This window comes from Rhinolophus hipposideros, assembly GCF_964194185.1.
Source record: "Rhinolophus hipposideros genome assembly, chromosome: 1".
Lineage (NCBI taxonomy): Eukaryota > Metazoa > Chordata > Mammalia > Chiroptera > Rhinolophidae > Rhinolophus > Rhinolophus hipposideros.
In genome coordinates, this window is record NC_138047.1 from 100,045,092 (window position 1) to 100,061,793 (window position 16,702).

General features: G+C 35.9%; 2 protein-coding genes across 3 annotated transcripts in view; one reads left to right on the top strand and one right to left on the bottom strand.

Annotated features, from left to right (window-relative positions):
- Window positions 1–2,836, top strand: part of LCORL (ligand dependent nuclear receptor corepressor like) — a 120,063-nt gene extending 117,227 nt beyond the window's left edge. Inside the window, exon 7 of one of the 2 annotated variants that reach the window (XM_081045800.1) lies at window positions 1–2,836. In XM_081045800.1, coding sequence (XP_080901926.1) covers window positions 1–181 — 181 coding nt within the window. In that variant the 3' untranslated portion in view covers window positions 182–2,836. The other variant, XM_081045801.1, reaches the window with a different exon arrangement.
- The window catches only part of NCAPG (non-SMC condensin I complex subunit G), a 27,572-nt gene continuing 13,251 nt past the window's right edge, over window positions 2,382–16,702 (bottom strand). The window contains exons 12-21 of the mRNA XM_081045974.1: window positions 13,772–13,882; window positions 13,129–13,248; window positions 10,301–10,522; window positions 8,759–8,940; window positions 8,311–8,485; window positions 5,944–6,105; window positions 5,567–5,705; window positions 5,086–5,172; window positions 3,554–3,623; window positions 2,382–2,598 (exon numbers count right to left, since the gene is read on the bottom strand). Of these exons, the coding sequence (XP_080902100.1) occupies window positions 2,475–2,598; window positions 3,554–3,623; window positions 5,086–5,172; window positions 5,567–5,705; window positions 5,944–6,105; window positions 8,311–8,485; window positions 8,759–8,940; window positions 10,301–10,522; window positions 13,129–13,248; window positions 13,772–13,882 (1,392 nt within the window). The 3' untranslated portion in view covers window positions 2,382–2,474. The remainder of the gene's footprint in view (window positions 2,599–3,553; window positions 3,624–5,085; window positions 5,173–5,566; window positions 5,706–5,943; window positions 6,106–8,310; window positions 8,486–8,758; window positions 8,941–10,300; window positions 10,523–13,128; window positions 13,249–13,771; window positions 13,883–16,702) is intronic.

Below are 16,702 nucleotides of genomic sequence, written 5' to 3' on the forward strand. Positions count from 1 at the left end.
CGTGCTACAAGTGAAAACTGAGGAGAAACTGAATTTGTCTGATGGGAACGCAGCAAGTTGCCCTTTGAGCCCCATTACGATGTGCCTTAATCGTCCCATTGAATGGAATCTGAATCTGACAGCAGCATCTCTAGCAAGCTGTACAGTTCAAAACCAAAATCTCCAAAGTGAAGAGAAATAGATCGCAGTTCTTGCACTACCCTTATTTTGTATGTCACTTCTTTCTGCTGAACAATACGCATTTATCGATTGATCTTGAACTATTTCTAGTCCTGTGATCTGTCTTTATATTCAATCATTAGCATTAATCATTTTGATTATATTCTTTGTACATTTCTTATGTTTTACACCAGACCATTGTGGAATTTTGCAGTACAGATGAATTTTGATGTTTCTCTTTTTAATGGTATTTTGTGCATTTTTTATGCCCTATGTTTCAGTACATAATGTCCCCAGTTTTATTTCTGTGCACAAAGTTTTAATATATAATGCATTGTAATTTAGAAGGCTAGTATTGTAAAGATGTGTGATGATGACCTGAGCCGTGAACAGTTGTGTAAACAGGTGGATACCAACTACCTCGAAGCAAATTGATAAAAGGCAAAGGTATCTCTCATAATCCCTCTCGCGGTTATATGTGTAGAAAAATGACCATTGTTTATCAAGTAGCATGTTTCCATTCATAGAATTTCAGCTGATCCGTTTTCTCTGTACTTTTAAACCTTTCAAGTCTGGGGGCTGTAAGAACAAGGGCACAAATTGCATGTTTACTTTTCAGCAAACCTGTGCCTCTTACAGACAAGAATACTGTTTGGTTTCTGTAAGTTACCAGTTTTGAATGAAAAATGGTAAATAGACATATACCTATTCATTTTATTGTATTTTAGACATTTATTTTAAAATGCAAAGGGATTTTTTTTTTTTTAACCAGGATATTCCTTACCTTAACTCTAATCGTGCAAAAGCATAGCTTCAGCAATGGCTTATGTGATTGTGTCTAAAACTTGAATAGTAAGAATACTAAAGATTTGGTGCTTAAATGTCTTTTTCCCAGATGGACAAAGAAAGTTTTGATATGGTGGTCCATGTAAGTACATAAGAACATGACTCCGTCTCTTTGGATAGCCTGGCTGTGAGGTCAGTGGAACTCAGTCTGTGTATATTTTAAGTCATTTTTCCCTACCTCCTCCCCACAAAAAAACATTACTTTTAAAACGACAGGGATTTAACAAAAGATTTACATAAAGAATTTGAAGCACAAGACACAGAGCCAACAGAATGAAAAACAGTCACCTATTTTTCATTGTTTGGTATCACCACACCTGCCTTTTCCTTTTGCTTAGTAAGCATTCTTAGTAACTTTCAGACTCCTTTTATATTTCTGAGTTTTATAAAGCACATATATATGTATGTAATATAGCAATTTGGTTCTAAAAAGCACAATATTAACTTTAGCTCCATCTTAGAACATCACCTTAAATAAATGGCCTCTGGTAAATAAACCTAAAAGAGTACAATTATTAAAACAGATCCAATGTTAGGGCATTTATATTCTGAATAATAAAAAGGTAATTATCAGAGGGATAAGAAAAGGTGTTTTGTTGGGTGTTTCAGAAGCAAAGAGGACTGATTTCATACAGTGTAAGTTTCGTAAGTCAGGAAAGTGCCAATATCAGAAGATAAATGAAACTGACAGTAAATAGTGCCCATAAATTAGTATATAGAAGACTTCCTGTCACACTCTTTTCCCACTCATTTTTTATCCACAATAAATATTTATTTTGTTTTGCCAAACGAAACATAGAAAGCAAGTCCATGATTAACGTGTATGTGTGAACATCTCTCCGACCCAGGAAACACCATCACAAGCAAGCAAACTAGGGCTCTCATATGCAAATACTTTAAGGAGAGAAATTACTCATGCCAGTAGCATTATCAAAACTGTTTTCAGTGTAAAAAACTCAGAACAATATTATCAAAATGCGAACTGCTGAACTTGGATGCTGGGTAATTTGGTTCATTACGCTAGTCCTCCTCCCTTTCTAGCCAGTTTGTGGTACCTCAGTTGCCCTTGAGGTGTCGCTTTTTAAATGTGTTCTGTGGTTGAAATGTGTTCCTGTGTTAGATCTGCTGCTCCGTCTAAGTCATAAGCTTCTCAAATGCAAACTACTAGCCAGTTACACTTACAAGGTGTCCATAATGCCAGGATTTTAAACATTTGCAGTCATACGCATCACCTGGAAAGCCTGTGCAACAAGGAGGTTCCCAGCCCTCCCCCCACCTTAGATTCTGATGCAGGTTTGTGAGCGCACACTGACTTACTGTCCCAAAGCTTCACCACAATCACAGAGCACAAAGTCCTACAAGACATCAGGCTTTTTAAAATTTTGACACAAGGATAAGTTTATTGAAGCAAAGAACTGAACATAATTTTAAAAGACATTTATAAAAGGACTCCACCTTTATCATCTCTTCTAATTTCTATCTTCATTGAGAAATTGCTCAAGGTTAAGTTTAGTTTTTCCTAGTGCTGCTGTTTTGGCTCGTCTCGGTAATCTCATCTTCACTTCTGATTCTGGCTCTGGAACTTCACGATCACTAAACAGATGTTGAAAATACATCAATTTAAATACAAGCTTTAAAACCAGTTTATTTATAAATAAAACTGTTTTTGTTTCTGACTCATTCTATTAGTGTGTAATTGATATCCTGATCCCACCAATTAAGCAGAAAACTAAACTCAACCAAAACCAAAAAACTCTGGCTATCCAACAAACTGAAATCATGGAAAACATAGCTAATTTCTTTTTATAACCATGTACCTGGTGTTATACAGAAGAAGAAAAAAAACACCAAACTTTTGTAATGAAGTTTATAATTAAAACAGGGACCATAACAACTGCCCACAAGAATTTTGGGGGACACATGAAAAAAAAAAAAGTACTCTTGACTTAGGCAATAAGTTCCTAAAACACTGTAAACAGTGTTTCCCCAAAAGATTTTCAAATCTAGTCAAAACTTAAAGTTATGTACTGTAATATACACATTACAGTCCTTCCAATGAATCGATGACTGCAAGACAGCTTGTAGCTTCCAACTGTGGCTTCACTGGCAGAAACCAAATATAAACACCGTATTAGACACTAATGTGTCTAAATTAAAGGTAGAATTACTCTACCACTATAAATGTAGAGAAACCCAAATCTAAATCTCAAGAGTTTGCTAATTCAAGAATAGAGGAGTCATACACGATCACATCGTTAGAAGAATACATGGAAATATAAATTGAAAACATTCAAGATGACCACCTAGTCAAAGGCCACGCCAACCAACAGGAAAAGCAAATAAGCCATAGGAAGTCCAATGCTCTCCACAATGGAATTTTGAACTATGTATCCAACACACACCCATTTACAGCTTTCACTGGTTATGTTGTTTTACACTGAGTTTCTCTCTGTTAGAGTAGAAGCAAACTACAATTTTTTCCTACTTTTAGACCAAAAATATTTTTTAAAAGATAGGCCTCTACATATTATAGATGTGTGTGGCATACCTTTCAGAGTCGGCCTCTGAAGTTTGACGTCTCCTGTTAATCCTGGCTGAAGCTGTCACTTTTCTCCGTCCTTAAAGACAATTCAGTATCAAAATTATCAATTGCTTATTTTTAATCTATTTTTTCTGGACCTACCTAAATCCTTCATTTTCCCTCTTCAACACATTTTTTCCTAGTTCCCATCCACCTTGATACCAATTATCAATACCGCAGAGAAAAGGAACCTAAGCAAGATTAAAAATGTATTAATTTAATAATACTCAAGGGGAAATATGGAAATTAAGTTATAAGGAGGCAAATTTTAGTTAAATTTGGAGGAAAGCGTGTTGAAAATGTTATACAAAGAAATAGAACTTTAATCAGGTAATGACTTCTTGTAAAATTCTCAAATATATACATGGCCAATTCAAATATGTATCCTAAAATATATTTCAGTACAAAAACTAGAGCCTTTATATGCTGGGGGTTGTGAAAATTCTACTTGCTAGAAATTTACAAGGTTAAGAACAGATGATACAGTTTGGCCTGGCATGCTTCCCATTTGTAACAAAACAACATATATAAATGAAATTTGAGCTATTTGAAAAACATGGTGGCATTCTCATGGTACACTATCTGACTAAAAGCAAATTGTTCAGTATCACCATTTGGTTAAAATTTGTATACCCTACTTATTCATGTGAGACTTTTTTTTTCTTTCCCCAAACCTTATGTATTTCCTTTTAAACTTCGAATGCCATTATCTCCAAGAAAATATCCAACAATATGGGACTAATTTGTGACATACAGTAATTAGCATTTAAATAATTGACTACAGAATAATATGGGCAGATTCCATTTAGAAAAAAATTAAATCTGGATAGAAAAGGACTCAAAAAACATTTTTCAAGGATTGAAATAATGTATGGCTCATGGGTGGTATTATTAGTGTTCTTTATATTGGTTTGCTTGGATGTATTACCTGATTCTTCTGTAATAAGCATGCATTGCTTTTGTAATAAGAAAATAATAAAACAATAAAAAGATCTTGAATTTCAGATTTTTTTCTAAGTGATCCCCTAACAGTCAACAATCACATTATTCCAACAAATCCCCTATTGTTGGATATCCACTGGGAAATAAATTACAATGGGAAAATATGAAATAAAATGGAAAACAAGCCCAGAAAAATACTAGGCAGATAAAAGGAACAAAACTGTTTGATCATATGAAGGACAGAACACAAACAACTGATAATATAAAATCATCACTGATCATTTGCTAATAAAAATCCATTTAATCCAAATAATCCTTTGCAATACCTTTTGCATCATATTTATTTCAATCAAAAGCACTTGGAGCAACACTGATACAATCTTTTAGATAAGAAAGCAAACCTAATACTATCAGCTGAAAGAATTAAAGTGAAGAATACTTAAGACATTTGTAAATCTTTGTTCCTAAGGAAACAAAGATAAGGAAACTTACAAAGTAAGTAGTACACTGGAGAACACAATTGAAAAGTTATTATAAAACTAGCTTATCCACACTACCTCTGTTAGTCCTTTGCTGAGTGGATTTTGATACTTGGGCTGCTTTTACGTCCTTGACAGGAGTTAGACATGCTTCTTTATTCTTTTCTAGTAAAGGAGATAATGTAACAATGTAAACAAAAAAACAGCCTCATGAAATATTTTATATGGCCTTTCCAAGTCAATTCTTCATAAAAGAGAAATGATGACCAATCCCATTAGCAGCTATTGAAAATTTATCGCAAGTCAGTGTTCCAAAAACTGAATTCTAGAAAGTAAGCAAAACTCCCAAGAAGACAGTATGCATGGTCACATGATGAGAAATGTACACAAAACACTGTTAAGAGTAAAACACTTATCAGTGATATGCTTTCCCAAGGGGATTAATGAAAAAATTTTTCCCTTCATTTCTGAAACACAGCCACGTTACAGAAGAAAAATGTGTCTCAGTAAAGATGAAAAGGATAGAGTCTTGTAAATATTCAGGTTAGTATGTTGTTACCATCTTCATTTTGATAAAGAATCGCAGTTGTGCTGGCATCCGGTGCTGCTACAGCGTGGTCACCATATTCTTTATTTCCTTTTTCTAACTGAATCTTGATTTTCTCCAAAGCTCTCAGACATGTCCTATCTTTTACTTGCTATAACAGAAAACATTATTAACATTTTTTAAATGCAGCATTTCTAATCTTTCAAAAAAGCTATATGCTGATAGCAAGTTGTTTTAAAACATTCTAAAAATTCTATTAAATTTATAAAGGAAATATTTACCTCAAATGAGCAAAGTTACAGTATGCTAACGTATAATTTAGTACAACCATGTAAATTCTACTTTGATAAACATACATTCATAACAAGAGTAATTAGAAACTACTTTACCTCCAGAATCTCATTCAACAGAACCAAAAGATCTTTATCAAGATTGCTACTGAGTTCTAAAGAACTCAAGGCTTTTGTATAGACCCGAATTTCTGGTGAACATGGACATGTTAAAATCTCATTGCAAATTTTTATAGCCAAGTTGTCATGAACTGTTAAGGCCTAGAAAAATCAAGAGAAAAATCTTTGTAAATTGAAAATGGTATGATTACAATACAGTCCTACACATCCAACAAACATTCCCAACTAATTATCTTGCCATCATCCGAAATGCAAAATGTCTACAACCAAATTTAACATATTCCTCCCCAAATGAGCTCCTCTTCTGAACTTCTTATAGTGGATGCCGTCGTCAAGGGCCTAGGCACTGCCCCCACCCCCCTTACTACTGAAGCATTCCTTTTCCATCTCCTACCAGTTGTGGAGGCTCCAAGCTCCCCGGTGCAGAACTGATCCAGGCTCTGCCCAAGGTCACACCTCCCCAGTGACTGATAAGATGTACAGGTGCAAGAGCCCAGCCTTGTCTCAATTCTGGTTAATTCCAAGGGCTATCCCAGTTATGGAACTTCCTGTGGGATCACCAGGACTAAACAGTGCGTGGCAGTTCAACTTCTTCCTCCTCCTCAACCTATCTCCCTCGCTCTGCCAAGATGTTACTCATGAGAGTTCTCCCCAATCAAAAAACATCAACATCCTCTTTGAGGTCTTGTCACCCATACTTAGAACCTTAAGAGTTATGGTGGATTCCTCCATCTCCCTTGCCTCTCAAAGCTCTTCTTTTTACCCCCGATTGTTTTCCCCTGATAATTTCTACTATTCTTTCTTTTCCCACTTTCTACTACTACTTTCTAATATTCTTTTTCTACAAGCTTTTTATCTCCTAATTATACATTTTTAACTGCTCTCTTTATTAATAGTCTCTATTTCTCTCACCAATTCACCTCATATAACAACTGACCACCAGGTTAATTTGTGTAATAAATAATTTTCCCATTAACCCTTTCATTATATGCCCTGCATAGTTACCACTGCAAATAAGGCTAACTCCAAATGCCTTACCCTAATATTCTGCCTCACAGGCCTAGTCATGGTCCTTAGCCAGAAAGATGTTTTCCATAGTTCAAACATGACTTTCACAACCAGCTATATTTAATCACCTTTACTAAGTCTTTTTCTCTCTACCAAGCCACTCCCCAAATCCCAACAAGGGCCAACTGAATTTTACTCACTAAGTTTAAAACTAATGCTGTACTCATCACCCCCACCATGAGCTTTGGCCTCTTCTCAAGTCCTAAAGCACTCAGCAGCTGTATCACGGACCCTTACTATATGTTGCCTAATGCGTTGTAATCTTTCCAACAATGTGTAACATAGTGACTTAAACCGAGTCCAGTCACTAAATATCAATTAAAATAGGCAAGCAATAGAATTGACTACTGAACATCGCAGAGGGGTTTAGGGGCGCCGATGCCCAGGGCAGTCCAAAATCTGCACATAACTTTTGACTCCTCAAAAACCACTAGTCATCTCAGTATCTGCAGAGGTACTTGTTCCAGGACCCTCCACCTCAATACCAAAACCCAAAGATGCTCAAGTCCCTTATATAAAATGGCACAGAACAATACATACAGTCATCCCTCTGCATCTGCAGATTCCAAACCAAGGACCAAAAATACTGCTACAATCTGTGGTTGGTTGAAACCGTAGCTGTGAAAACTGGGCACAGAGGGCTGACTGTAAATTTATTGAAAAATAGCTGGTTTTAAGTGGACCCACACAGTTCGAACCCACCATTGTTAACAGGGTCAACTATACTTTCAACTTAATCAGCTAGCATGTGAAATTAATAACATTCATTTTCAATATGGTGACAAGTTTGATCAAGTGATATTAAAAGATTAAAAACCCAGAAAAAATTGAATTTTGGGCACAGTTTTAACTTTCCTTTGAAATAAAAATAAGCTCAAGGCAAGCTTCATTCTTTGAATTCTCCTTCCTCCTATCAGAAACAGAGCAGGTAAGCCAATACTCGAATACTCATTGAGTCCTAGATAACATAGGTCATTATTCAGAATGATTAACAGCCAGTAGTGGGTGGGGAGCGGGTAGTGGGTGATTGATTTTTGGTAACTCCTTTTCAGTGACAAAAATGTTAGCACTGATTACTTCTATCTCCACATCTCCCAGAATATCTTTTCCTTTTTCTTACTTTGTATGAAAGTAAGAAATGCTATGCACTACTACTTAGACCAGAAATCACACGACAAAATGTAACTTCACTCTATTTCAAAGGGATTATTTTATCAAAACAACCCCAGTGACTTGCATGCCACGTCATCCCTACCATTCACAGGCTAACATATGCACCTGAAAATCCTGGGAATTCTTGGCCTGAGGGTTCAATCCACTTGGTCTTGTCAAATCTACAAATAATTCTGCAACATTAGTGATATCTACTTCAGCTAAAGGAGAAGACGCAGGAGCATTGGCCAGTGTTTGCAGAGTTGGAAAAAAGGCTTCTTCAAAACATTCCTGATTAGTCCTATTAAAAAACAATTTGAAAGTATAGTGGCAAAGAAAAAGCATATGGTTCTTACAATTACATATCATGCATAAAATTCACCTCATCAAGGCACAGTACATTTTCATCTAGGAAAGAGCCAAATAATTCAGGTAGGTAAAATCTAGGTAAACGATTTTCATTTCATCACTTACACCACAGAAGAAAAAGAATAAAGAACAAAATAAAACTACAGATATGATTCCTGGGGAGTTTGAATTTTACTTCCAGTCAGATTCCGATAGGACTAAATACCTGCTTGCATAAGCGAACATGGGGAAGAACACGCCCAGGCAGTGGCGCAGTCGCAAGTCGTCCTCAGTCACAGGGTTGTACCACAGCAAGACAAGACGGGAGAGGATTCTGCTGCTGACCAGAAGCCCACAGAACATCAGCTTGGCTAGTCCTTCTGCGGCTCCGGTCCTGAGTTCAGACACCTGACAAAAACGATTTTCACTCAAAGAAAATTTTTATTTGTATTTCCTTTTTAAGCCTTTAAATGCAGCCTGTCCTATAATATTTTTCTATGAATTATCCCAAAATCATTCATGTTATTATGAATTTGTTAAAGGCACATTAGATTTTATTTCCCTTTTTTGGTTAAGGCTATTGTGACAAATTATTAGTCTAGCTATGAAAAATTGAACTCCCTCAAAGATCTAGAGAAGAACCAAAAGGACTTTTAAATACTGTGAAACCAAAAATCAGTGATGACATCATCAAAATGGCGGTGTGAGGTGAGCCCCTGTAACGCTCCCCTGGAATTTACAACGAATGGGACAACAATAACTCCACAAAGGACTCCTTGCACAGCAGACAGGCAAGACGAAGAGGCCCACTACTGAATTCACCCCCAGGTGGGTGAGTCACGCGAGCGGTGGGGGTGGAGGGGAGAGAGGGAGAGGAGAAGTGCGGAGACGGAGCCGCGCGGGCGCAGGACACAGACCTAGCTCAGTGCTCGGAGCCCGCTGCGCCTGGATCTTCCGCAGCTGCGGGAGAGGGAAGGACTCGGACTGCTAGGGCTCCGCTTACTGCCCACAGGGCTGAGGGGGCAGCATACAAAACGGCTGAACCCAACGCTCCCGGCAGACCTCGGAGCAAAGACTGAGGGAAGAGGGCTGAAATCGGTGGTTTAAGCCCTCACTGCCGAGCCGAGAACGGAAGCCTTAGGCACTGAGTCTAGCTGCCGCTTGGTGGTTGCCAGGGGCTTGTGGGAGAGGAAACAGAGCAACTGCTTAAAAGGTTAAGTTTCCTTTTGGGATAATAAAAATGTTGTAAAAATTAGAGGTGGTTGTTGCACTACACTGTGAATGTACTAAATGCCAATGAACTGTTCACTGTAAAACTGTTAATGTTATGTCAACTTTACCTCAATAAAAACATACAAAATTTTTAAATTAAATGTTTATTATCCTAGAAAATGTAGTTCAAGAGTACCTTAAGAAAAGAGGTGTGATCCTATACCCTACCTTGGACCTTCCAGTCACTCGATGTAAAGCTCTTGATAAAATTCCTTAATGACTTAATAAATCACAAAGACAGAGGAAAAGATGAAAAAATAAGAGCAACCCCTTTAAATAGTCATTTCATTTTTGTTTACATTTCAATTCTCTGCACATGCAATTTGATAGTGAGAAACTAAGTATATTAGAAGTGAAAGTGGAATTTAATTATGATATTCAAAAGGCAGTTTTGAAATGTTGGCTAAGCTGAAACTTAAGTCTAAAAAATATAAGAACATAAACATACATGCTGAAAACGATATTTTGTAATAATAGGGCTGTGATTATTTCTTACCTCGCTATCTAAGAAATCAGAAAGGAGTTTCAAAACATGCTTGGCTGTAGCCGTCTCTTCTTCTTTTGATTCTTGCTCTTCATCAGTGTTTATTTCTGCGTCTTCATTTTGAAGGGCTTTGCTTTTTTTAGTTTTAAATGGTTCAATCCCAAATGTCATGAGTTGGTCAAAGATTGCTTTTAAAGCACTTATTTTTATGGGCACATCATCAATTTGCAAAACCTAAATTGAAACATTCCCCCCGACCAAAAAAAGTGAATTCAGTAAACTTTTAATTGTTTATGCTGCATAAAATTTACTTAGTCTAATTTCACAAGTGTCAAGCCTACAAAACATTTTTTAAATAATTATAATTTCCACTTTAAAGTTACTATTTTCATTTGTACCATAACATTTAGTTATATTTTCTTCAGAAAAATTTCATCTTAGGTCAAAAAAATTCCTAAAACTAGTGTCAGGCTGAATTATACTACTTGTTCCTTTTATTTAAAAAATAATACATTCAACTATGGTGTGTGTGTGTGTGTGTGTGTATTAAGATACAGAAAACCTGTTTAATTATATTGAAATTGTTTTGGGCTATCTATCAAGACACAGCGTTATATTTTAACCAGAAAAAGCATTTATTAGAACACCAATACTCTTCTAGGTTATCAAGTTTCATTAAAGATAAATTTTTCTCTTATTAGCTCAATAAATTCAGATTTCATTATAAAGAGATTTACTATATTATTTAATTTACTTAAATTTTGGTGATAGATAAACTTGGCTATGTAACTTAACCTTCAGAATAAATAAAAATCACCTGCAAGCTGGTCAAATCAGTAAATTGAGAAAAATGTCTCAAAATTATAAAACTTTGAAGGAAATTTCAAGACCCTAACTAATATATTTTCTAATGGCAAAACCTACAACTCTGTCAAAGCCAAATGCTTGTAAGAGTGCTGTCATGACTATTCTCTGCAAATTCTAAACAAGCTACTCGCTAACACCAACTTCGTTTTCCTTGCCCTCCTCAGTTGCTTACTGGCTAGCAACAGATGCCAATATTGGAGATTTCCTTCAGGAAGATTTTTTAAAAACTTCCTTCTGTTGCCTTTCTAACAAGTGTTTAGACATTTCTTAAATCAATTTTTACTATTAAAACTGACTTTAAAAGAACTGATCTTTTACTCCCCCCAAAAGAGAGCTATTTTCCTCTAAATCTAAGATCTTCCTATGATAGCCCTAAAAATTACCATTATAAAGATAAATAACTGAATTTATTCAGTGGTTGATCTTTTTTTGTTTGTGAATCTTTGCGTACCCTGCCCAGAACAACATACAAAACTATAGGCAAGATTTCACATGCAATTTACTTTACTGCATTTGAATCTATCATTCACAAACAACATTTTTAAATTCAAAAAAATTATATCAAGTTATTTTATTCAGGCAGATATTAATTATTAGTACCTAAAAAGATTGTTTAGAGATCAAAGTTGCTTAAACTAAAAAAAAGGTAAACTTTAATTCTGTGACAAGGCTGCTATCAGCTGGTTTGATTTGAAGGAAGGTATAATTGTGGAATGGTCTTGATAAGAAATATTCATTTATCTTTCACATCAACCTAATTTTCACAATCCTGTTCACTACAGAAAATTATATAGGAGCACACAGTATCAATGTTCTTGCAGCTCTCTCAAGTGGGGGTTAATTAGTATTAAGTAACTTCAAAATGCTCTAGGACACTCTTAAGCATTAAATTTATATTGTGTTTCTTCTGTCTGAAATGACCAAACTACTATTACTGACATTATGTCAGCAAAAATTAAAAGGATCAAAATTCACATTTCATCTTAAAGGTCAAGTGAACTTAAATACCTTTTGAAAGAGTTCTTTTATGGTATTTGCTTTTCTGCAGTACTAGAAATTTTATATGACTGTCTACCTCTAATCTCCTCTATCAGACAGAGTTCCAACTTGACTACCACAACATCATTTTTCAGCAGCATTCATAACGGTATGTAGAACAACTTAATAAAAGTTTCACCTCATTTTTAGAGCCAAAAACAACTACTTAGTAAGCTAGACATTAAGGAAAACTGCACTATCAAATAATCTAATAAGAATTTTTCTTTCACTTAAAAAAATGTAATGACCAGGATCAATCTAGCACTTCAAGATAGAACTTCTAGAAAACTAGCAAAGTGAAGTAGAGAATTTTCTGTTTTAATTTCTTAGCAAAACCGCTTTGAAAATGTAGGATTTTTTTCCTGGGTATCAATTCATTTCACAATAGTAAACAAGACTTCCTTTAGAATTACTAGCAGAATCACTGATTATTTTTTACTGTGTGTTTCCTCTTCTAAAATGTAAGCTCCATTAGGACAGCAACTTTTATCTTGTTTTCTTTTCTTTTCTTTTTTTTTTTTTGGTTGAGAGCCCACTGGCCCATGTGGGAATCGAACCAGCAGCCTTCGGAGTTAGGAGCATGGAGTTCTAACCGCCTGAGCCACCGAGCCGGCCCCAGTTGTTTTCTTTTTTTTAACTCATCATTTTTTTTCCTAAGCCTAGAATAATGCTGGGCATATATAATATTACTCAATAACTTTTGTTATATGATTAATTTAAAAATACCTTAAATAACTGACATTTCATCCTTTTTCTAGAGATGTTTTAATAAGAAATCAAAGATAAAAATGGAGTCTCTAAAAGTCATCCCATAATAATCACCATCATCACTAGCCCAGAAGAGATTAAATTTGGAGTATTAGCATTATCACCACAGATTCTGAGTATTTATTTTGGGAAATACAATCAAGATTTTGTCACATGATAAATCCTACCTGCAACAGCAATACAAAGTGTTTACTTGCAAAACTCTGATTCTGTAGTCCACAGCATCCCAAGCATAAAACAGCCAGATTTCTTACTATAGGATGAACACTTATTATTCCAGGAAGAATCTAATGTGAATTAGAAATTATAATAATTTTAATAATTATAATTTCACCAGGACAAGAAATTTACAATAGTATATAAAACATGGTCAAAATGTAATTTCTGCATGATTTTGTAGGTCTACATTTCCATATTGTCTATTAACTCTAAGAAGTCAAATTTCAGTTGAAAAAAAAAAAGATAAATATTAAATTGCCAAAACAGAAGAATATAGCCAAAGTGAAATAATCTGATCATGAGACAACTCCCCCTCCACCTGCTACAACTTTCTCAATGGCTTCCCAGTGTTCATAGGACAAGACAGAACTCCTTAACAGGACATACCAGGTCCTTTCCATGCATTGTCTGAATGTAATCCTCACAATATGAAGTAGCCACTACATGTTTTTTTTTTACGATTTATATTTGTCCGATGTTTAAAATGGTCATCTTTTCATTCTTTTAAACACCAAGGAACATATTACTTATAAAATGAGGAAGAAGTGGGAAAAAAAAAAAAAAAAAAAAGCTTCAAGGGCCACAACATACCAAAGATTCAATGATGCCATTCATGGTTGCACCTATACCTACTGAAGGGGACATCTGCTTCAACAGTTCATAACACAAAATAAGACACTTCTGTAGTGTTTCAGCATCATTCTAAAATGAAACACAAAATATTCAGCATTAATAAGAATATCTTCTGCCTGTCTCTTAAATGTTTGCTTTCTCAGATCTTTGTCTAAGGCATTCGTCTCTGTAGACACTCCCTGGACAATCTCATCCAGTCATACAACTTCATTTACCATCTATGAGCAGCCCAGCTATTTTCTAAGGTTCAGACTCATATGTACTGCTAGACGACATTTCTTCTTATATGTTCAAATTCAGAATGTCCGAAAGGGAACTAACTCATCATTACCCAAATCCCTCCTCCTCCTGTGCTACCCAGTTGTCCAAACCAAATGACCTTGCATATATTCTTAACTCACTCTTCTCTCTGTTACGAATTCCTAAATACTTCTCCAGTCTATCACTTCTTTCCATACCCACCATCATTATCTTGTTCAGACTGTAATCATTTCAAGCCTACATTACTGTAACAGTCTTCCAACTGGTAAGCCTGCCTCGCTTTTACATGCTGCAATCTATTTCCTGAATAACAGAGCTCTTTCTAAGACATACAAATTCTAGTGGTTGACCAGGATCTTTGGATAAGGCAAAAATTTTTAAATATTGCTTATAAAAGGCCTCATGTGACCTAACCCTTCATTTTCCCCCCAGATTTCTCTTACCTCCCCATCAAGTCATGTGGACCTGAAGTTTTCAAACACAACAGGTATTCTTTAACTTCTTTAACATGTCGTTCCATCTGCCTACAACATTTCTCTTAACAATTCATTGAGGAAAGGCAACACAGAGTATGCTAAAAGCATAAACCTAAAGCCACTTGCCTGAAATCCTGCCTCCACCATTTACTATCTGTGTGACTTGCCCTCTACAAAATGAGAATAATAGTACCAACCCCATAAGGTCATAGTAAGAATCAAATGTATTCATACCTGTGAAGTACTTGAAGCAGTGACTACCACAGAAAAAAAACTCATCCTGTAACTATCAGCATATTTTATTATTTCTATTCAAATCACAGGTTAAAATATTTTTCCTCTGGAGAAGCCAACAACATCCTACCTCGGTTAGAAAGGCAAAACTTAAAACCCCTGTACTATACATAAAACTCTTATACTTCCCTGACCAAAGCACTTATTGTGCTATGCTGTAATTGTACTATAATAGATTTATAGCCCTGAAATAGGACAAACGAACACATAAATGGTCAAAGAAAGTCAAGTTAAACAGATATTAATCATGGTAGACCACCTCTGTTAATATTTAATAATTTAACAGAGACCACCTCTGTTAAATTCTGACCTGCAGTTTATATACTTTTTCAGTTTATAATATATTTTCATTTTTCACTGTAAATTTGCTTCTCAAATTTAAGAGCCCATGATCCAAAGATTTTGTCAAACGAAAGAAAGAAGCTACTAGCTATGAAAATAAAATTCAGGCATACTCATTGGGAAGGTCTATGGCTAAAGAGCTCGAGGACATAGCGTAACGTAGAGAACTCTCCTGTATAGTACACTCCTCTCTAGCAAACATGTTCTTTATGAGAATACACTAATCAGCACTTCCCAAGCCAAAAATACAATAATAAATGATGTTTACTACAAAAGGCCAGATCCTAAAAGGCCTCCTGAAGTAAAGTTAATATTAAATAGTACAGCAATTGAGACCGTTCAATCTTATGCTAAAATGAGGCTAGTTTGTCAAATACAACTAGGTTTAAAAAAGAAAGACTGCAGAAACAGCTTTAAATGTTACTAGATATTTAAGTTTAGTTTTTCATTTAAAATATTTAGTTTTTTCTAAAAACAAGAGTCCAATCATGCACACATAATGTTCAGTCAAGTTTAGACCACGTATAAGGCAGTGGTCCCGTAAGATTGTACTGGATTATAAGCAAAAAGTTTCCTTGTAATGTTGAAAGAAAAGGCTAGACTTGACTAGATGTTGAATTTACTGCTAGTTCTGTGCGGTTCAAATAGACAAGGGGGCTCAGTAAGCTGTCTACCTGCTGTGCACCAGCCTGTGGCTGGGGCCAGCAGTTGGCATGGGGTGGGGGGGAGACTGCGGAGGAGCCTGGAGCCAGCCCCTGCCTGCAAGCACATGACCCCCACACAAGCCTGCGCACAAACTCCCTTTCCTTCCCTGTTTCTCTTTCGCTCTCTTTCCTCCCAGTCCTGTCTTTCTCTTTGCTCTCACTCTCCACTCTTTCTCTATGTCCTCCCCAGTCCCTTTTATATTTCTCTTCTAAAGCTCAGGCTCTTTTGATCTCTGTTTTCCCTTTTTCTCCCCTTTTCTTCCTTCCCTCTCTCCCTTATGACCTGTAATCTCCCGCAGATGGCACCTCCCTCCACAGCCCTCTCCCTGCCCTCCCAAAAGGTGCGCATGCTTCAGTACAGTAACATGCTGAACAGGCTTGCAGCCTAGGAGCAATAAGCTATACCATACAGCCTAGATATGTAGTAGGCTGTGCCATATCTAGGTTTGTGAAGTGTACTCTGTGTTCACTGACAAAATCACCTAATGACGCCTTTCTCAGAATTTATCCCCGTTATGCAATGCATGACTGTAAATAAGCTTTAAAAGGTATTTGTATTATATAACGGTATGGTTACCACAGAAATTTTTTTCCTAGCAGCAGAAAGGTCATGAATCTTACACAAATACAGTAAAGATGAATAGATGGATGCATTTTCCTTTTCTGAACCACTAAAGACCAAAAAACAAAAAAAAAAACCCAAAACAGAAGGAAGGCAGGAAGTCTTTAGATTCCAGGGAGTAACAATTAAGAGAGCAAATAAAGTCCTAGCTACAATTAATTCAAATTAGTTAAGGCCTTTCAAAGTCTGA